This window comes from Solea solea, chromosome 7, assembly GCF_958295425.1.
Source record: "Solea solea chromosome 7, fSolSol10.1, whole genome shotgun sequence".
In the NCBI taxonomy this organism is placed as follows: Eukaryota; Metazoa; Chordata; class Actinopteri; order Pleuronectiformes; family Soleidae; genus Solea; species Solea solea.
The window spans coordinates 8,108,857-8,132,475 of NC_081140.1; the positions used below are offsets into that span (position 1 = coordinate 8,108,857).

Sequence of the window (23,619 nt, forward strand, 5' to 3'; positions counted from 1 at the left end):
ACATCGGCGTAATATATTTATAATTTGTTTCATCTGACCAAGGTCATGTATCTAAATAACTGTCAACTTGTAAGAGACATTGATAAACAGCCTTATCCACATCACTGCTCAGTTTTGATATATTGTAAATTGCAGTGTAGGTGGCATCAATCCCGGTGTATTGTATGCAATAAACACTTGGACACTGGACAGAGAGTAAATTGTGTTCAAGGCTTTGAGTGCCATGCACTCTTCAGTTGCTGGAAAGTCCTTGATGAGCAAAAGCTTTGTCTTCGGTGAGAGTGAGGGCGACTATTTGTTGTCTTTGGGGGTGACGGTAGCTCAGTGGTAGGGCGAGTCCGCTCTCAACTTGAAGGTTGCGGGTTCAGCTAGTCTACATGCTGATGTGTCCTTGGGCAAGACACTTAATACACACCCACGTGATAGGAAAGAAAATGTGCCGCACATGGATGCGCTGAACCTGTGAGTGAATGGCAAAACTGTAGTGTTAAGCAGCTTTGAGTGGTCATCAAGACCAGAAAAGCGCTATATAAATACAAACCATTTACTCTGGCGAGTGGAAGGCTAATTGCTTTCTGTTATCGTGACAGTTTCACACAGGCGAAAAGGGATCGTCTTGCAAAACGACTTTTGTCTGAGCTCAACGGCTGGTGGCAATATAAGCAACAATGTGAATGTGGGTTTGATCATGTGGCTAGTATGGAATTATATTTGTGTCAATATTTTCAAACAACACGTTTCATGAATCAAACAAAACCTTTCAAGAAAGCAACAAAAAATGTATTTAATCATAAAATATTGTATTTTATTGTTTGAAAATACACTTGTTCTATGCGTTCCCTCACTTGTTCTTTGCGCTCCCTCCCTGATTTGTTATTTCGCTCCCTGATTTGTTCTTTGCACTCCCTCACTTGTTCTTTGCACCGTGACTATAGTTTTGCACGCATAAAATAATTGTGAGTATCTAATGTTTATAATCTGACAAACGTTAGATATTTACAATTATTTTGTCAGATGTTGACGGGGAAAAATTGGGAAACGAGTTCCAGATGGGCAGCGACTCCAAGTCCGTGATTATTCCAGTCCCATTGAGCTGTCACTCCAAAACTCAGTAGCCAATCAACAGGCAGCTTTCTAAGGCCCACCAGCAAACAGAAAAACATGGTGCAAAGAACATCTATTTTTAAACAATAAAATACAATATTTTTCAATGAAATCAAATTTTGTTTTGCTTCTTAAAAAGTGTTGATTGCTTTGTGAAAAGTGTTGTTTAGAATTATTGACACAAATCTAATTCCATATAGATGCACTGCTGATATCTGAAATCAATATAGCCTAGCCTGTGCATGTCTATTAATTTGTCTGTCCATCTGTCTATGGGCCTTATGCACGTGACATTCTGACAAGTCATAGGAAAGGTATAAATAAGGTATAAATAATCAAATTTATGATGGCTAAGTTCTATTTAGTTTCGTGTGCACACTTACATGAGCTGAACAGAGCCATTGTTTAATCTATGTATGCACACATGTAGTGAGAGTGAAGGAACCACTGCTCAATAAATCACAGGTGTGCAGACGGCAGATGGAAATATGGGGAGAGATGGAGAACATAGTGGATAAAGAGCGTCACAGGCACAGCTAAAAGATTCCGACTGTCCCATGATACCATCCAAAAGGTCAGTCTCATCCTCGCAAAGACTATGGCAAAGAAAATGATGTGCAATAACACAGACACATGCGTCCTTGCACACCTGCTCCCTCTTGCAAGAGTGCTCACATGTTTGCCTTCAGAGAGTTTGGCGGATTAGCACTTTAAATAACACAGCGCTGCGATATAAGGACAGAGGAAAGATGGATAAGTGTGGAAGGGGCAGGCTTTTTTTTTATGGTTGGTATCTTTTCATTAAAAATTCATACATGCCAAGTAGGGATAAAGGTTGTACCCCGTGGCTGAATGAGAGAGAGTGTTGACGTTAAAGCTCATATTTTTAAAAAACAGGGAAAAGGGCATTTTCCATAGTGAAACAAACAAAAAAAGAGGTTAAAACAACCACTATGCTTGAGGGGAATATGTTGCAAAATGGAGTTCTTTGTTTACAAGTAAAGTAAACATAAGTGCAACAGTGCACCAGACTGATTGTATTATACTGGTTTTATGGCGTGACCAAAAACGAACAACATCCCAATTGTTGCCGTAATTCTGTCAATTCTGATGCTCCAGAGCAAGTTCTGCAGTACATTACGATAAGTCACTTTTCAATGGACACAGCAAATTGAATGCGGGTCACGACAACCAGGGAACAGCTGCTTATGGGATTATTCACTTTACTACTTTACAGTCACTGGTCCTGTGACATTTATGAATGGATAATGCAATTTGTCTCGGAGAGAACGCTGCTCACAAGGAAGGATTGGGCAATAACTTGTGGATTTAAGATCTAATTCAGATTGCCCAGCCACCCTGGCTCTGGTCATAAACCCAACAAAAAAAAGAATGATTATGTTGAAATGAAAATCTGCCAGAATATACAGTTCAGTGAATATGGCTTGTCATGTTTTCTGTGCTTCAGTGAAATGAGAGTATTATTTGGAGAAACTTTAACAAGAGAATTATTTCACAGACTGCTACCATATTATTTATGATTTTAATATCAGCAAGGCCACTAAAGACCTAATTTTATGACGTCAGGAAGCAGTGTGGGATCATGGGAATTATTGCCTTGTTGCCTCATTTGGTTCCCCTGTGCTTTATGAGGCAGAATGCACAGCAATCAGCAGTGAGTTGTCATGATCCATGAGTGACAATTACTATGGGCGGCAGATGGGCATGAATTATTTGTTTATTAATAAAAAAAAACGATAAAAGTGACTATTATTAATTATATTAAAGAGATACAAAACTGAAACATTATTCATCAATGATTCCATTGACTTAAAAAAAAAATTCTACTCTAATAGCGACCTAATTTGGTGCATCTATTATTACATGGTGGCAGCAGCAAGCATTTATTGAATGGACTGCATCTGTGTTTGCAGAATTTATTAAATTTAAGAGTTTTATTGAATGAACTATGAAGACAGTGTACATCCCACAGAAGGGATGACATTTAGCAGGGTTTAACCTACTGTGAACCCTGCATTTCTTTCATTAGCTCTCATGCACTGGAATTCAGAAAATTATTCAACAAATAATCCTGTTGAATATTGGAATCATGCTAGAGATGCCCCTCCTTAAACTACACACAATAAAATAAAATTAAAACTAAAATAAAACTACAGACAACACACTGGCTCACTAGTAATGCTGAATATTTCCTTCCTCACTCTGATGTTTTATGGGAGGTTTGCGTCGGAAGATTATAGCAGAGATTGTTAAAGCATATAATGATGTCATTTAAAGGCAACAAAAATGAAATGGTCGATTACCTTTAAAAGGGGGCCACACGGTGATGTAGTGGTTAGCACTCTCGCCTTGCAGCGAGAAGACCCGGGTTCGAGCCCCGGTTGGAACAAGGGCCTTTCTGCATGGAGTTTGCATGTTCTCCCCGTGTGTGCGTGGGTTCTCTCCGGGTACTCCGGCTTCCTCCCACAGTCCAAAAACATGCAATGTGGGGATAGGTAAATTGGACACTCCAAATTGACCATAGGAGTGAGTGTGAGAGTGAATGGTTGTTTGTCTCTATCTGTGTGTGGCCCTGCGATGGACTGGCGAACTGTCCAGGGTGTACCCCGCCTATCGCCCGATGTAGCTGAGATTGGCACAGCACCCCCCGCGACCCTCTGGCAGAGGATAAAGCGGTAGATGATGACTGACCTTTAAAAGGACATAAGGATAGCTATGGATTTTAAAGTATGAAAATGATTTTGGCTAATGTAAGCACACTACTTGACAAATTATGTAACATTTGTCTCATCGTTTTTACATATTCAATGCAGAAATTTTAACTATTAACACTGAAGCCTCAAAATGTCCGTCTCGACTTTTTTGCTTATTTTAAGCATAAAAGGGCCAAAAAAATATCCTGCGAGTAAGTGCTTCTGCCCATTTTTCCAGAATAACTTCCAATATCTGGGAGTTATTTACAATTTACCGCATGTTAAAATAGTGTATTAATTAATTTAAAATGAAGAAAAACAATAAAAAGTTTTATTTAGAAAAAAACAGTGCAGTTGTACACAAACCCCAGATTTTGTGTGTTAAATTTGAACAGAATCAAACTAACAAAAACTAAAAAAAATAACAATGTTGTCTCAATGTCCAAAAACAGGACACAAAATGGACACTGTGTACTGGCGTTTTTCCAACTCTCTCCTCTCTGGTGACAAAGACACCGATTCGCCGGGTTCCTGCAACAGCACGAGTGAAATTACCGTAATAACCACATGTTGGCCTTGACGTGCAACTTCTCAGCTTTTAGAAACCATTGGCATTTTTCCGATAGCACAGACTGTAGCGCAACTATGGTAATCCAAAGTGCCCTTGCGCAAACGTGTCGTCTGCGATATGCTCGGTGTTAAAGGGTTAAATATTGTACCTTTACATTGTAATAAATCATAATATCACTGTATATTAAAATGCTGTTTTTAATCCAGAGGTCACAGAAACCAAGCAATGCTGATTTGAACCGGTTGAATTAGATTAGATTACATTAGATTAGACTAGATTAGATTCACTAGAGTGAAAAGTTAGATTCAAAAGGAAAGAAAATAAACCATGAAGGCAGCAAATGTGAAACAAAATAATATTCAATGACTATACTATGATACAGTGTACTGCCATTAAACTCACCTCACGGTTCCTTTGGATTATACTTCACCACTCAGTGGGAAAAAAATATGCTTTTATATATTTTGTGTGAATATTTAATAATAATAATATTATATCATAATTGTCAATAACTTCACTATAATACATTGCAGTGTCATTAAACATTAAACTGTACATGATACTACACCATAATGTGCTTTTATATAATATAATTCTATTAAATATGTCTTGCATGTGTTTCAACAATGTTTCATTTAAATCACGGAAGCAATGCCGGGCTTTTGAGAATATCTTTGTAACTCATTCCCAACCTAAAATAAATCATACTCTCTCAGTCCATGGTGCAGCTTCATCCGTCTAGCACAACTTTTTGCTTACGCAGCTCTCAGAGTAATTCATGGGAATGATATTAATATTATTAATTAGTATTTCGTGCACAGGTTGTGCCTCCCTCCCACCACCATGTTATGTCTAGGGCTCTGTAGGTTAGTACCCTGAGTGAGAAACATGCATGCACACAGATCTACATTCATTTATTGTGTAATTACTCTGCACAGAAAAATCATGTCAAAATCCAAACTATTGGTGCTTCAGTGCCGACTACAAGATTTAACAGAATTAAATTGAGGTTTACTGTGGCTGTGTGAAGGCCACTGATATGAAAGCATCCACAGTGCAAGTTAACTCACTCACTAGCCTTGGTTATTATTATGCTTTTATTACTGGAGCAGTAAATTAACACTGAATGGTGGATACACTGATGGGAAGCACAGTTTAACAAATAGAAAAAACTATTTCTGATTGCAATCAGCAGGCCGCAGACACACTGTCAGTTACGCTGAGTGCAAAATGAAATAAAAAGTTCCACTTCTGTGGGATGAGAGATATAAGAGGTCCTCCTGAGATGAATGAATCACTCTCCAGCCTCTGCGTTTCATGATAAAGTATTTAGATTGTGCTGACTTTGCTCGTGCAGCTGTGGATGGTTGTATAAATGAATGTGGGGAAATTATTGAGGTGGGGATTGTGTCTATGTTTCGGCTTATATATGTGCATGTTTTTTTAGACCTAACGAAAAAAATGCCTCCCTGTTACATTTTAGTGCACCTCCTTATTATATGCAATAAAAAAAGTATTTGCAGCAAATTCTCTTAAATAATATAATCTAGGGATTTGAATACGTGTCTACAGTAATGCTAATGGTTCTGTGTGGCAGCACTTAAAGTTTTAAAATGAATACTAATTTCCGCAGGCAAACATGCCTCATGTAAAATAAGACACCTGAACTCTGAAAACCCAGTGTGTAATGTCTAATTTTACAACACATCCATGTAACAATTTTGTTACATCACGTTACATGTGAGGTGTGACATTATAGTTCTAAATTAGAGAGCAGAATACAATATATGATCATCGTAATTTAAGCATTTTAAAAATCTCAAATATTCCAAGAATAGGAATGTGTTCCACATAATTCAAATCTCGTTTTTACACTCAGAATGATGTTTAGGAAATTTGAGGTTTGCTATGATGCAAATCTTAGATTTCATGTGTTGATGTACTCACAAGGAACGACACTGTGTGGAAACCACAGACATTTAATGCTGTGTTTCCCTATCCAGGAGATACCAGGATATTCCCACGGAATGATGGTACCATGGACAATAGTCAAAATAATACTCCAAGTGACTCACAGTGCTGAAAAATAACTTTAGATTAGCCAAAGTTCATGGACTGAACTAAAAATGTAAATTTCACTGGTGACTGTGCAAAAAAATCATTACGTTCATGAAGTGTCGGACTTGCTTTGCCTGGTCGAACTAATTGGCCCTGCAATCATTAGAGTGATATTTATGAGTGTAAGTTTAATATACTAAACTGGTTCCTGACTTAAATCAAAATGGTTTTTAACCAAGACAGTGCAGTGGTTAAAATAAGCATGTTTTCTAAAAAAAATAACAGCAATACAGGGCCACACAGTTGGTGTAGTGGTTAGCACTCTTGCCTTTGCAGCAAGAAGAACCAGGTTCGAGACTTGGTCCGAACAATGCCTTTCTGCATGAAGTTTGCATGTTCTCCCCGTGTGTGTGTGTGGGGGGGTTTTCTCCGGTTTCCTCCCACAGTCCAAAAACATGCAATATCTTTGTAGGTAAAGTGAGTGGTTGTTTGTCTCTATGTGGCCCTGTGATGGACAGGTGATCTGTCCAGGATGCACCGTGCCTATCACCCTATGTCAGCTGAGATTGGCACAGCACCCCCGTGAGCCTCATGTGGGGGATAGGATGGAACAGCGATATAAAGGCTAAAGGAAACAGACAACACACACACACACATGCAATGCACACAGCACAAAGTGCCAACATTCATTCATCTTCTACCACTTTATCCTCCACATGAGGGTCGCTGGTGCTGACAACACATGCCTTTACAATTAAAAATTAATCAATAGGTCATTGCATATATTGTATACTTGAGATTACTGCGTGCGTTATGAGCTGTGTGCGTTCAGTGATCTTACTGAAGGTGCAGGTAATAACTCTCAAAGAGTGTCTCAAGAGATTCCATCACATGCTTACACCTGACATTATGCATCTGAATAAAAACCACTGAATTATATGAGACGATCCATCTTTATTCAATTCAATTTGTTGTAGGAGCCATAATGTTCAGTAATTATATGAGCAATTCAACATAAAAAGGAAATATGTAATTCATGTCAATTCTAACATGATTGATTCTGTTTCATTAGCCATTTATCATGTCTTCAGCTCTCATCGCAAATTATTTCACCGAAAAACACTTAGTGCAGAATGCAGTAAGGAGAAAGTGCAGGACATCAAGAAAGCTTTAGCTCAAGGATCAAAAAGTGGACGTTGAATTTTATGTAAACTCTTCATTCTCTTCAAACTGTGTCTTTTTAATGGGGTGATATCATAATTCACTATTCAGTGTTGCCTCTGTACAAAAGAGATTTACACAGTTCCCCTACTAAAAACACAATTTATTTTTAAAAAGCTGACAGAAAAAACACATTAGCTATCACATTCAAACTTATATTATATATGATAGAACATATTTTAACTCGCTGATCAAAACATAAACCTGTCATTGTCTTCTACAGACTTTAAGTGCTAAAAACGAACGCAGTTGAAGATTGAAGATTCAAGAACCTAACACAAGACTACCATGACATGGATGACTCGCCCATTGACTAAACTTTCTCATAAAAGTCAAAAGCGTGTCATTATATTGAAATTCTTGTCATGTGCGGTGACCCTGCTGCTCGGTACCAGGCGCCTGGGCCCTGCGAGTTTGCCTCTTTCTCATCCACCACAAATTTACTTTGTCTGATCATTTGTTTTCCAATTACTTCCCTGTCCCTGCAAGCAGAAAATTGTCAGCTTTGGTTATGTGAACCCAGTCTTGGGTCTGTAACCAGGGGCAATGTTTGATGCTTAGAACATTTTTGTACCCATTAAAAGATGAAGGCAGGCTGAATTATTATCCTGCAGAGTAGATTGGGTTTTGCAGAGGTTAGTTTAGATGGTATAGAGCAGCCACTCAAGAAGATACATTGATCGCTTTCGTGGTAGATATAAACCAACAAGAAGTGTGGAAAAGTGTGTATGTAAAAACTAAAAAGCTACAGATAAAGAAGTGATGCAGTGTTCGAATATTTGTCCAGTGTAAGAATAAGTCAAATTTACACACATTCATGCTAATTGCCAGAAACCTGTTCCTCCAGCCCAGCAGTGTAATTTAGATGAAAGATGCTGAACTCAACCTCAAGGAGAAGATTACACCCACATATTGGGGGAATACAACAGATGAGCTGAACAATGGCAGGGAAATGAAATGGGACTTTGAGAGGCACAGCAGAGGGAAAAATAGCAGGGAAAGAAAGCAGCAGAATCAATGTTTGGCTATAACTGTCGCATTAGCTGTGATAAACGAGGCCGCCGACAGAAACTCTGAAAGTCAACGCGAGACATTCCTATGATCAACGGCTGAATAATCGGACACAATGGATTCTGGGAAGGAGAGGCGATATGGTGCCGTGGATCCCCGAAGAGGAGCATCATTTCATATATTGACCTTTAAAAATGCTATTAATGGACGATATCTTGGGTTCATGGACGTACGAGACGCTATTGTGTGCGGTGGAATTACATCGTGAGCGCTGCCTCTACTGACAGCCCGTTATATTTATCTGGGGTCATGTTTCACGTAACGCAGTTTAAGTTTAAAACAGACAGGGCAGTTAAAAGAAAAGCGTCTGAGTGATCGTGCAATCGACGAAGGAGAAAATGCACTGAGGCTGGTCACTGCACACACACGTCTGTCGTGTATCTCTGTGGATAACAAAGAGAATTTATAGCTCACATCTGCACATGCTGTAACACTGAGAGGTGAGAAGATCAGAACATGGGTGTTAATGAGCCGGATTTTTTTTTTGCTAGGATTTTACCATTTCTCTCTTCATTACACGGCGTCTTGTAAGAGACAGGAAGAGCCTGTTCAGACCCTGGTATGAAGATCTGTTCAGGTCTGTGAACTCAATAATCCCCTATCGGACTCATTAGGGATCACCTCCTCAGCTGATGTCATCATTTCTAAGAGCCAAAACGTGGATTTAATTCACAGCCACGGCTACAGTGCTGTCTACTTGTGATCCCATCTCTCTGATGTTAACACCAGGTCCAAACTGGGACAAAGAGGACACAGAGAAACGATCCGTGACTGTGCTCTACACACAATAGGTAGTGGAGCAGTACAATGTTTTGGGGAATTTGCTGTTTCTTCACAAGGGAAACAGTCAGGGGCCACACAGTTGCTGTAGTGGTTAGCGCTCTTGCCTTTGCAGCAAGAAAACCAGGGTTCTTGACCCAGTCCAAAGAAGGGCCTTTCTGCATGGAGTTTGCATGTTCTCCCCGTGTGTGCGCAGGTTTTCTCCAGGTTCTCAGGTTTCCTCCCACAGTCCAAAAACATGCAATATGGGGATTAGATTAGGTAAAGTGGACACTCTAAATTGACCGTAGGTGTGAATGTGAGAGTGTCTCTATGTGTTGTCCTGTGATGGACTGGTGAACTGTCCAGGGTGTACCCTGCCGCAACCCTCATGTGGAGGATAAAGCAGTAGAAGATGGATGGATGGAAACAGTCAGCCAAACTAATAAAATTCACCTCTAAAGTTCACCACTCAACACATGATCTTGCTTCTTTATCACACACAATATCCACAGTTTAAAACACATCAACTTGGGCTTGTGCTGACCACAGTAGCTAATGAGCGTCGCATTAATCTTCTCATTAAATAATTACTATCAAGAAAGGGGACAGGAGATTAACCGGAAAACGTCAAACTATTCCTCAGATGAGATTAAATTATTGTCGCAGTGTAGCTGCAGCTAAATTAACCCCCACAAGGGCCACAGCATAAATATTTGTTAATGGAAAAAGCTGAAAATAAGACATGGATAAATCCACTTAATGATAAGTGATTAATCATGAGTTATTTATTAAGCAAAATGCCAAAAAGTCTAATGTGGCTCCTGCTTACTGAATATTAATATTGGAGAGTTTTTTCCCTGAAATTCAGCATCTTCAAAATAGCAATCTTTTTTTTTTTTTACACTTTTTCTGCTGCTGAACAAATAAATAATAAAAAAAAGAAAACTGTCTTAGGATAATACCAGCTGCCCCCACACTTCCAGTGTGTTAATTACTTGCAAACTGATGAAAACACAACTTATGAGCTTAAAACAATCAAGGTCATAGAAATCGTGCTTTTCTTTGAGTGACAGTTTGGTCCTCTGTGCGGGTTAATCCAGTTACGTAGAACGATATGGGAGGAAACTAGAGGCCCACTTTGCACGGATGCAAATCCAGCCTTAATTGTGGCACTAAAGTAAGACAATATACATCTAAAAAGGGGAAATTCAAAGTACTAAGATACAAAAAGGAAGAGCAGAAAGAGAAACACGGGGCAATCTAAAAGATGCAAATAAACTAGATTTAAAAATGCAATAAAACGGGGCATAAAAATAAGGCACAATTGAATAGCTTGAGCAGTGGGAAACTGGCATAAAACTTTTGTGTGCTTTTCTGGTTTGTGGTGCATTAAAACTCAGGGCTTTTTTCCTTCATCTTGCTTTAACTCTGGGTACAATAAAGAGACAATTTAAGCACATTCTGAGGGGTTTGGAGTTTAGTGTTCTTTAACATGTGACACACACACACACACACACACACACCTGTCACCTGCTACTGAAGGCAATTCAAGTGCACTTAAGATTCTTTTGAAATTGGAGAAGAAATGACGTGGCTGTATAGGAGGCGTTTGTGACATAAAGCATTTTGTTTTTGACAACTTACATTCATATAAATCATCACTGACACCTTGGGGGACACATGGTGACAGTGATACCGTACATCTCACAATTAAGAGATATTTGAAATATCCCTGAAAATGTGATCAGATGTAATAAGGGGAAAGTTTCCGTATACAATGGATCTTTTTTTAATCTCTCCCAGTGGAAATGCTTTTGTATTTCCCTGCTGTTTGTGGAAGGAAGTCTTACCTTGTACGATGAGGTAGACCTGCGAGGTCTTGGGCTGCTGCTTGGTCTGTATGGAGCAGGTGTATGAGCCCTCGTCATACACGTCCACCTGTATATCACACAATGCAATATTGATTTTTATTAGTTTAAAAGCAAGGACATGTTGTAATTGCAATGACAGAGCAGTGGGGTCCGTGTATCTTTTGGTCGTTCAATTTTCAATTCACAAACGGATATTTAAAGACAAAAATGAATGGTTATTTAATTTTCGTTTCAAAATACAAACATTAAAATTCAATTACAAGGCTTTTTTCTTTGTCAATGTCATAAAGGGATTGACTAAATTTTAAAAAAAATGATTTTTTTTCCATTTTGTAGTTATAATAACAAAATTAAAATCACTAGAAGACAGAAACGGAAAAATGCCCTTTTTTTCATATTGATTAATTTTTCCGTTTCTGTCTTTGTTTTTGGTATCAGATTCATCGTAATTTTACAAGAGGGAATGAGAATAAAGTCGTAATTTTACGAGAATTAAGTCGTAATTTTACAAGAATAAAGTCCTAATTTTACAAGAATAAAGTTGTAATTTTACAAGCATAAAGTCGTAATTTTAAGAGAATAAAGTCATAATATTATGAGATTCTTTTTTTTAGCATTGTTTAATGTATTATTATTAAATAGCAACAGAACACAGATGTAACCACTATCACTTTCAGCCATTTTCTCCTCCAGTCCACAAAAGAGATGACTTTCTCCAAGTCTGTGATTCCTTCTTCCAAACAGACTCAGTTTCTTGCACAATCTTTTCAAACTGTTGATGCTAAAGATAATGTGGTGCTGCTGTGCCAAAAATATGAATTATTTTCCCAATCAAAATGTAACTTCGCGAAAGGCTCTGCGTTTCTCATCATGACGCAGGTTGCAGCTGATCATCTGAGATTTTGCTTGAATAATAATTATGACTTTATTCTCATAATATTATGACTTTATTCTCGAAAGATTTTTAAAAAAAATGATTCACTTTGGCCCTAATTCCTCCGCCGTACAAGGATTATGATTCTGAGAAATGACAAATAATAAAGAATTATTGGAACCTCTCAGATGTGGGCAAGCTGGCAGCTGTTCTGTGAACCGTTTCTAGATTCAGCCACTGAGAAGCAAAGGAGACTCTCGCACACGTTTTAAACTTGCAAGAATGATTTAATCGCTGCAGCGCTTTGGTCCCAGACAAAGGTTTGCCTGAAACGTTGCAACAATAAAATCATTCTTGCAAGTTTAGCCAAGTCTCCTCACTACGCACCGATCCATGTTTTCCTCTTTATGCACCTGACGTAAGAAGTTCATGTGTGAAGTTTCTTTTTTTGCCCCCTGTTTTAGATTCAGCCATTACAATTTCATGTTTTTCACTCACTGATCATATTATTAGTTACACTTGGGCTGGGTATTTCAGAGACCGCCTCTGAAATACTAATTTACTTATCACTAATTAGTCTTACTAATTACTTTTAAAGCAATACATGGCCTTTCACGTTTGTACATAATTGATCTAAATTGCACTTGATAACCTTCGCTGCTGCCTTGGCTCCTCAGGCAGGACCATCCATACTCCTTCCAACTATTCCCTATTTCAGCATTTATGTGTACAGTGTCTCGACATCAATTCCCGATTCCCTTTAGTCTGGTCACTAAAGGGAATCGGAGGTTTCCGGTCAGAGCTCCACAGCTCTGGAACTCCCTGCCTGAGGAACTTTGAAATCACTCCTCAAAACCCATGACGGCATGTGTCATTTTCACATTGTGTTGTTCTTTCCCCATTGACTGTGTGCACTCTTACTCTGTAAAGCACTTTGTGACTGTGTTAAAGAAGTGATAAATAAAGGAAGTTATTATTAAATAAACCTATAAGCATAACCAAGCTTAAAGTGGCCAACGAATGTACATTGGCCTCTACTCAACAAACAGTAAACTGATTTTAACCGTGTAAAGAGCAAATAGATAACTTTCTAATCAAACAATTAACAGACAAATTATTTGAAGAGTCCTATGCATACTTAAAAAAAAAAAAAACAATGAGAAAAAAACCCTCTGTCTTGAAGTAGGAAAAAAAAAAAAGAACTCTGTAAATTCAAAACCAACAACAACATTATCTTGTCGTGGCATTCTGATTGAATTACAGCACAAGGCCCAATGTGTTTTCTTACATTTAAATAAAATTACAAAATTGCAATTTCACTAATCCTCCCCAAAGTGCTTTTATTGCCTTAAGCTGGAAATATGCTTTTGTGGAGATACACACAAATGCTGTTGTTGACTTACACAGGGAGGGAGGGATAATTCACTCACATGCACACACACACACACACACCAACGTGGGGATTTTTCAGTTTCCGTTCTTTGGGTGAATTTTGCCAAAACATCTCCACAAGTGATCCTCTAAAACAAATTCCCCTTGGAGATACTTAGTTGCTCTCAAGTCTCATCACTGTGTGTCTATGTTGATAATGCTCGGTGGATTTTTATTTTCCATTTTCTTGATCGTTTCCCAAAGTGACACCGCTTCTAACGTGAAGTGCGTGCAGCCGAGTGACGCAGGAGAAAAATAATAATTCCAGCTTAAATCTAGGAGCTGCCTGGCCACTGGTGTCAACATTGTACATTCCTCACCCCCTCTATGATACATAAACACAAATAACCCACGTAATTACATTTCCTTGTAAAACGTGAGGATGTCAGAATGTCACTTATTTACATTTTCCTTTGGATACATTTCACACTCATTACGGCAGCGCTCGCAGCACAGATGCAGGCAGGAAGTTTGCACGAGGGGAAACAAACAAATATGAAGGAGTGTGAATGCGACATAGGCTAAGGTTATTTATGGCAATAAATGATCTCTGACGAGCCACGACAAAACATGGAGCTGTTAAATTGCTTCTTGCTGTTTATTTTGGTGTTATGCAGTATATAACTTTGCTGTTAGAGTTTATATCTAACGTTTGTCTTAGGATTTTTATGTATTTAGCATTTTGGTAAGTTTACTAAACCCATGTATGTTTGTATATTACTTGCCAAACATGTTAACAGGTTATACACAAGTGTATTTTAACCCATACACTTGTTTTAACCCAACAAGTGTATTTTTTCCATTACTATGTTTAAACATACAGTACATACAGAGGTTATAAGAATGTGCAACATAGAGTGTCGTATATCCTTGTTTTCCAGCACAATTTATAGGCAATCTGATAAAAAAAAAAAATCAAATTTCACCAACTATATAAACACACCTGAGCAAAAAGTAATAAAAATGTTTGAAATCGGATTACGTCACGGTTCAAAGTTCACTTGGCTCATTTTTATGAACAAAAACAAACAAAAAAAGGTCTCTTATGTGACCTTTGGACAATTATTGCTACTTTATAACACTACTTAAAATGAATCATAACTTTGACTCAACAACACACAAGAAGGGTAAAAAAGAAAACATGGGTGCACCTAAGAGCACTAAGGGTAAAAAAAAAAAAAGAAGTACCCTGAGGTGATTGGTAGGTTTATATAAAACCATCATTTGAATGGCTGATTTATCCCATGCGGGGTTAAATGAGGATTTCCGGAGCGACTCATAACACAAGGAATGCTTTTATAGTTCTTGCTGATAGTCAAATGCAACAATCAATATCACCATCAAATTCAGTCCATTAAATATTAATCCATTGTTACCTTTTAGACACAGGCAGTCCAGCTGCTTGCCCACAATTCTGATCTTTATAGTTTGCTCTTTATACTACACGAACCTAACCACCCTGGTTTCTGCGTGTTTTGTATGTAGCGGATACACAATCATTAATCTCTAAATGTCAAACTCAAAGAAGCAGTATCGCATTTAAACGTAAACACAAATCAAAAGTGTAAGCACAACATTTGAGGTGCAGTTTTGAGTTCAACATTACCTTCTGAATGCGCAGGCTGTACTCCAGCTGTCCTTTAGTGACCAGATCTACTCTGGGGTCCAGGGACCATTTGTCTTGACCGGCATAGATGATGTTGGATCGATTGAGCCAGGCCACCTTGGACACTTTGTCATCAACATAACACCTGTGGGCACAACAAGAACGAGGGAGATCTTTCATTAGGAGGACGGAATATGAAAACATGTGAAAATGTTGTGTTTTAAGTTTAATTTTAAGTGATCTTGACCTTGTTGGGTGTGATTCTGGCAGTTTGAGTAACTGCCTATCATTGTGTTTCACACTTTTCACAGGGTTTCTGCCTGCTCAGCAAATTGACATAGTACAAGGACCGATGTAGAGTATACAAGTCAGTGACCCGTCACGTTGATTTTAAAGCACTTATTTTAGAGTACGAAAAATTGCAACATGTTGCTGTAAATAAGGATTTACACACAATCAATCGTGTTGAAACAATGGACCAAACTTTGTCACAATTCAGGGTTATATCGGATACTGCTGACCAGCAAGGTAACTGTAATGTTTGGTAGCTGTTAAGACAACAAAGTTAAGGAGCATCTCGTTTTCTCTCCCTCGCTGAATGTGACACTCTTGTCCTCCGACTCGTTCTCTCATTTTACACATTTTTTTAAATCTGCTTTTATTTCTGTCTGGTAAACACAACTTCTTTAAAAGGTGAGCCTATTCCTGTCTGGGAGAAAGGACACTGTTATCCTCTTGTTTACCTCTTGTTGCGTGCTGTCAGAACATTATGCCAAGTAAGCTTGAGCTAAAACATCTTGCACGGGAGAGAAGGGAGCCGAGCGTCTGCCTAATGAATAAATGTAAATGTGGGAAGACGTTGGAATCAATGAGAATGGATATCAGCTGTAATGCAAGCTGACAGTAGATGTGTCTCACATGCAAATTCTGGCAACTCCCCGAGCCCTGGCTGTGCTCACTGCTTTGCAATGTGTTGGTGTACAAGAGAGTAGATTAGTGAGGCAGTGGTGTGCTGCTGTCTTTGGCAGGTGACCCAGGGTGATGCACAAAAGTGGTGGTGCAGTCACCCCAGCCTGTTACCCAGTGGGAGTTGGATGTCTGATTTGTTGAGGGCTTGTACACGCAGCTTGAAACACTGTTGAGGTTCTTTCCTTTGTGTGGAGTCCAGATAACCAACTGTATTATTTACTTGTGTTGGCACACCTTCTACTTCTCCCCTCCCAAGTTTTTATCCAGATTTCCTTGAAAACATTTTTAATTGTTTATGTTGTCCAGTTCGGTTTTCATAGTATTTCTTTCTGTACGATGAAGGTTTTTGAAAATGGTAATTGGGTTTTGCAGACCCTTATTTTCAGGGCCGTTTCTAGCTTTGTGGGGGCCCTGTGCAAGACGCTGTTGGGGGCCCTAGTTTGCCATACCACAATGGTTTGATCCCAACCCTATTACACTTTAAACGCAAAACATTAACATTAGCATTAACAATTTAAAGTGAATAAAAACAAAAAGTTTTATTTTTTAAAAAAACAAACAGAAAAAAACACCGTAGTGTACCGTAGTACATGAACACCAGATTTTGTGTGTTAAATTTGAGTTTTTTTTTTAGTTTTTGTCTCAATGTCCAACTGTGCACAGGCATTTTTCCAACTTTTTCCCTTTCTGGTGACAAAGACGCTGATTTGCCGACTTCCTCCAACAGCCTGAGTAAAATTACCGTAATAACCACATGTTGGCATTGATGGGCAACTTGCCAGCTTTCACAAACCGTTGGAATTTTTCCAATAGCACAAACCGTAATCAATGCAAAGTGCACTTGCGCAAAAGCGTTGTCTGCCATCATTGCAGCGTATTTTATTCCTATACCCTATATTTATTTTTTTCATTTATTCTCCTCAGATGAGGCTGCACATGCAGCTTTGGGGCCCCCTGGTGGCTTGGGGGCCCTATGTCCGCATAGAGTGACAAATGGCTATGCTTATTTTTTGGAAAGTGTTCCCTTCCAGTTGTTTTGTAATATCACCAATTGCAAGTCAGAGAAGTTAGTGTTTGTTGATGCTTGATCAAAGATGGACCCAAAGCATCCAGAACTACTCCAGACACAATGTCCTGTAATCATGTAGTCTTCATCCTCAAATGTAGTTTAGTGTAGACCGTGCTATGCCTCTCAACAAATCATCCATGAATGATAGGCCACTGTGGCTCATGATTCATGCAAGTTATCTGTTCAAGTTTTTTTTTTTTGAATATTCTCACCAAGACCTCGGAGATACAAAAACATCAGCTACAATCCCACGAAAATAAGTCTAAATGTGCACAAAACACACATTCCTTTTTCGAGCAAACACTGTCAAAATGATTTTGGTTTCTCCAGCAAAAAAAACCACTTCATTGCAAAGAAAAATGTGTGTGCGGCCGTTCTAAATCTGACATTTATGAAGGATAAGACTTTGTAGGAAATACAGAGTGACATGGTTTGGGTGTTTGCAGTGAAGTAATAAACGTCCCTGGCTCACTGAATGGCTGCATCTTAGTTTTTTTTTTTTCCCCCACTGAGCTTTCTTCCTTTCCTACCTTATTACCTAAAAGTCTCCTACCGTGAAGTAACTGAGAGGAGGATGAAAAAAGAAAAGCAGGGAAGTGGAAGACAGGAAGAGAAGACGTGAACAGAATATGACAGCAGTTTCCTTCCAAAAACTGATATACGGAAATGTTTTATTGAGGAATTAAACACAGAACATATCAATGCTTTATTCATTAAGTGAAATCAATGATTTAAATTGATTCATTAATAGTTATTTAAGTTAGCTTTAATGAATTCTTATTGGTTCAACATTGTGAGTACGGATCCAAGACACATATTCCTGAATGAAACATCACTGATGACAGACAGGCACCACTCAAGGTCCACACTAGAAATCTTTTGATTGACGTAGCGGAATACTTTCTGCAGTGCCGAGGGCAAATTTTAGGTTTTCGGATTGTAAATGTGGGATTTTAGACTCCGTGAGTGGATCTGACAGAAGTTGCATCATGAAAAGAAATAACAGCTCTTTTATTCCTCTGTGGGGAATTTCCTAAATTCAGGACTTAAGGATGATGTGTGATCAGAATCAGAAAAAAAAAACCCATTATTGTCAGAGAATTGCCTTTGACGTGGCTCAACACACCAGAAACAGTGCAATATCAACTATATTGTATCTCTTTGTAAAAATAGTAAAAATACACAGCATAATGTGCGGCAGCATTTATACGACTTGATTTAAATATCTAATTGCAATTAGTTTGACTGAAATTGCGATAATGGTTTGCAATATAAGGGGTAACGGTAATTTTTACATGATTGCAGTTTGATATGAATAACATATTTAGAATGATTACTGTGTCATATTTGTGCAGATCTGTGAGAAGCATATACATTTAATCTAAAATGGTAATTTGACACACATTTTGGCTTTAAGAAATATTGCGGAAATTGCAGTTGGCTGTATCGTGACTTAGATAAAAATTTCGAGAAATTGTTTAGCCCTAATTTAAATAAAAAAACAAATTTTTAACAGGAGTAAAAAGGTGAGTGATTGCAATAGAATTAATTCAAATGTTGAAAATGCAAATAAATACAATAAATAGTACAAAAGTGGGTGTAACAAACTGAATGATACCCCTCATCGCTTGAAAAATCGGAACTGTTCGCTTATTTAAATCAGCTCCTATAAATTGACTATGAGTTAAGTAATAAAACACAGCCAGCAGTGGAGTTACGGTACAACTGTTTACCATGGCAACAGGTAAATAAAGATAAAAAAAAAAGAGAAAGAGCAGAGCCTCCATTTGAATTCAGTGGAGCACAGTGCACATTTATCTCAGAAAAAATAAGTTGTGAGAGAACCTTAGCTCGAGACAATCGGGAATCAGTTTGCACATTTTCATTTTTGTTTCACTGCAGTCCACTGGACCACGTTATTCTGAAGACTTTAATTTCCTCAGTGGATGCTGAAATCCTTCTGTTTGGTATTTTTTTTTGTGCTGTTGCTAGAAGATGAAAATGAATAAGTCATAAGTTCATATATCTTTAATTGTAAGTTGATGGTCTATCGCAGCAGCAGCAGCCAAATGAGCTTAGCGATTTGCAGTGATTTGTTAGTGGAGGCGTATATTTTTCTGGACGTGTATTTCAAAAATAAATCCTGCTCAATCGTATTTAATGAATGTATAACCATACTAATTAGTTTATGTTATAAACGGTAGTGTTTTCAGTCACGCCACGATCACGCCCCATAATATGCAAGTTTTCTGGGAACATTTCACCTGCCATTCACTCAGTGAGTCTTATGTGTCTAAAGCTACACGCAGATTTCTCTTTATTGTCCATCAATCAACGTTTCAGTGCAAGGGAAATGATGGACACCATTACATTAATGTCATATTAATATCCAGAGTTGCAGTTTTAGGAAGACCGTGTAAGGATTTTACATCTGGACTAGGGAAGAAGTGACAATGTGCGGGTAATAATTGAACGTACAAATTATAGTTATATAAAATTATAGGGGAAATATATATATATATATATATGTATATTCATCATCTCAGAGTTAACAAACTCTGATTTTTTTTTAATGAATCTGCCACCAGGGTCCCACTGAGGAGACTTAATAAACACATGAAAATTACATTTTTCACACCAGGTAATTAAAAGAGTGAGTGCTTCAGGTTAATACAGTGCATCTCCAACAAAAAATAAGAAAAGAGAAGAAAATAAAAGGCAGTAGTAATTACTGAAACCGTAATGTGTGACAGTGACCAGAAAACAGTTTTAGTATTACTACTGTACATGCATATATGGCACCACTGTGCATTGGGAGGAAAATGTTTTTTTTCATGTTGTTTTTATTGTCAGAGCCTGAGGCTCGTATACGTATCTCATATGTGAGGGAGTGTGTGTGTGTGCGTGTGTGCTTGTATCTGCTGCTTCTTTAGGACACTTTCCTCACATTAACACTGCCCTTGTCAGGACCGGCAGTCCTCACCAGGTGAGGCAGAATTTTGATTTGAATTTTGGGGCTAGGCAAGGTTAGAGATAATGCTTTGTTTAGTCTGTCCAAATGAATGGAAGTCAATGTGGTGTCGAGTGGCTGTGCAAATCTGTGTGTGTGTGTGTGTGTGTGTGTGTGTACATTAACGATTTCTCATTTTTTCTCAGATTTTTTCTTATCTGTCTGTAAAGTCAAAGTCGAGACGACTAGTCGTTTGATGACGTTGGCAGCTGTATGACAATGAGCGACTTTTATTTAAGTTCTCTGTAACATGAACAGTCAACAAGTGCACTTTCAAAAAGAAAAGAAACATCATGCCTTCTCAAAGACATTTAAACAAAACAAAACATAGCCTCATACCTTGAATTTTCAGGTCATTTTAAGTGCACAACAGAAAGTGAGGAAGATCTCAGCGTGGAAGAGAGGAAGATCTCAGCGTGGGAGTGAGGAAGTTCTCGACCACCCGGCTCTAGTCTGGGCTACGGCCGCACCCAGAGGTTTGGTCCCACCCCCACCCCGATCCGCTCGTTCCGAAACCCCCCACCATAGCTCAGCGTTCCCGTCGTACCCACTCCCAGGGCCGATGGACTCAACGGCGTCGCCTCCACCCCCGGGTACACACCCCCACCGGACTCGGAAGCTCTAACCCCAGCAGGGTGCGGTGACCGCTGCCCCACCCGAGTATGCATTTCTGGGTAAACGCGACTTGTCGACTCCTTACACGACTTGTGCCGCTGACGTCCATGCGTCAACAAATCAGCTTTTCTGTTAATGCCCTAGTACACACTTTCATAAAACATGTTTCTGATATTGCGATTCCAAACTTCCAAGTCTTTTGGCATTTACTTCTCTTCAAAGACCACAGCTATAAAACAATTTATGACACGATGCCCACTGTGACACCTGTGGAATTGTTGTTGTATGTTGAGATTGTGGGGCGTGGGTTTCTTCTGAACTTCCCGACCCGGCGAGAAGTAACACCAAAATGAATTCTAAAAGGTCACTCCTACAGTATGTCCTCTGCCTGAGGTACTTTCAAAGTAATATCAAAGCAGCGCTCTATGATTCCCACAGTCCTGGGACAGCTGCCAAGATGGTGAGGCGAACTTCAGTGTGCAGAATACGTAGTGAACTATAAGGAGAAACATTTGTTTGTTTATTCTTTTACCATCTGTCTATGTGAGACAAGCCGTTTTTTACTGTGAATAGCGCGCCTCTAACGTGTCACGCAAGCTCTTACACATAAATACAGGCGATCGGGTACGATTAATCATCCAAATGTTCCAAATTGTATTACCTCCATTCAGTAAGAGGTTACCATGTGGTGACACAACACATGCCAGCACACTCAGAATTCAATGCTGCTCTGTAATGTTCTCATCTCCCCTCGCCTTATATCTTATCCTCTCATCTCTTTACACCTCTGCCTCACTACTCCTCTACTCCTGCTCTTCTAGTTCCTCACCCTGCCTCCCTTTCATCCCTGTCCTCCTTTGTCTGTTGTGTAGGTTTCGTCTCCCCTCTCATCTCTCCATCACTGTACAGCAGAAGTGGACAGCATGGGATGAAAATGCGAGCAAGTATTCACTGATCTGCACTACAGGACAGGTTCCTCAGCTGCCTGTGGTTCCCCACTTAGTCAGTCATCCCTTGAACTACTCAAGCTTCCAGAGGGCCCTGACAACCCTTGCTACAGAGGGTAGCGCATGCTCAGTCGTGGCTATATCCTGTTCTTACTAATGAGCGTGAGCGTGGGAAGTAGAAACGCTTCTATCACTTGTCAGAGCAGTTGCAGCTCCTGCTTCCTTCTAGCAGAATATCTGTCAAGGTGTGTCCTCACTGGGCTGGTTTCTCATGCTGTGTCCAGCTTCTGCTGGACCACAATGAGAAGTAAGAGACAGGCTTTTTTTTTTTTTTTCTTTCTCACTGGCCTCATCTGAGGAGTATTCAACAAGTCACTTCAGTGAACGGGATTTGATTGGAACGGTGGGCCATGGTTGAGCGATTTGTAATGAAAATACATTCCATTAACTGGCTGCAGCCGTCGCAATGATGCACTTTCTGAGCTGTGTTATTTAGCCAGCATGACTTCATTCATTTGAATTGGCAAACAAAATTTAAAAAAAAATAAAAATCTGCCTGTTTTAATCACAATAACATTTCTTTGTGTGCAATCCTTTCCAGAACGCTTGTTCTCAACTGACGACATATTCTCACCTTACATGAAAGTGCTTTGCAAGTATTTGCTGATGCTCGTGAACAAAAAAAAAAAATCTTATTAAATGCACTCTTTGTACAAAGTGGCATTGTTGTTTATCAGTCCCCTCAGAGACCAGGGCTGGGATTACACCGGGTCTTGCTTGTGATGGATGCCTAGGTTGCTGCTCTGCACTGTTTTACCCTGAGCTTTGTTGATGGATGCTCTGCTGTGCTATATTATACTCTTTTTCTGCCCCACTGTGCTGTGCCAGTATGGACTGGCCAATAGGCTACGGCTGACAGGGGACTGTGTGGGCTGACAGATGCCTGGGCCAGAGCTGCTGAGCTGGGCTTGTGTTGACAGGAGGGCTGGGCTGGATGGATCCCTGCTCCAGGGCTAGCCGTGGGGGAGGACCAAAGAGCAGGCTGGAGCCAGGGAGTGAAACTGTAATGAGAGAAACGATGTGCCAAGACTGACAGAACAGCCAAACCACCCGCTATCCCATCAATACACAGGTCTCCTCGTCTTACCTCGTCTTTCCTCTCATTCCTTAACAATTTTTCTTTTCTTTTTCATTTTTATTTTGTATTGACTCTGCTCTGTTGTGCCCTCAATATCCTTCACCTTCCTCCTCCATCACTTTCCCCTCCTCACCTATCATTGACTGGAGGACCTGTGTCACATGCATGTGTTAGTGAAGATTTGTGTGTGTGTGTGTGCGCTTGCAGTAAACACGCAATCTGCCAGCCGGACAGAATTTGAAATCTTTTCTCCGAAAGAGTCAACTTGACTCATCAGTCGATCAAGGTCAGAGGTGAGAGGAGCACAATGGCTGTTAGATCGAAATCTGCTTCACTCGAGCCTCGTGGACAAGAGCTGGCCACTGTCTTTGTTGTGTGCATGTGGCAAGAGGGGAACAGAGGGAGTGAGATGGAGAGATAGCCAAACAGAACGACAGGAAAAGATGAGAAATTGAAGAAAGGAGCTTAAAGGCGAGAGGGGCAGTGTTTGTAAGCTACAGGGATAGAAGCACAGCTAAAGCTGTGAATCAATTCAAAGTGAGGTTGTTCATGTATAGCCCTTACCACAGATATTCACTTTGCAGCAGG

General features: G+C 39.4%; 1 protein-coding gene across 3 annotated transcripts in view; it reads right to left on the reverse strand.

Annotated features, from left to right (window-relative positions):
- Positions 1–23,619, reverse strand: part of lsamp (limbic system associated membrane protein) — a 610,217-nt gene that overhangs the window by 49,783 nt on the left and 536,815 nt on the right. For all 3 annotated transcript variants that reach the window (XM_058633310.1, XM_058633309.1, XM_058633308.1), the window contains 2 exons: positions 15,284–15,428; positions 11,352–11,439 (listed from right to left, as the gene is read on the reverse strand). In XM_058633310.1, coding sequence (XP_058489293.1) covers positions 11,352–11,439; positions 15,284–15,428 — 233 coding nt within the window. The remainder of the gene's footprint in view (positions 1–11,351; positions 11,440–15,283; positions 15,429–23,619) is intronic.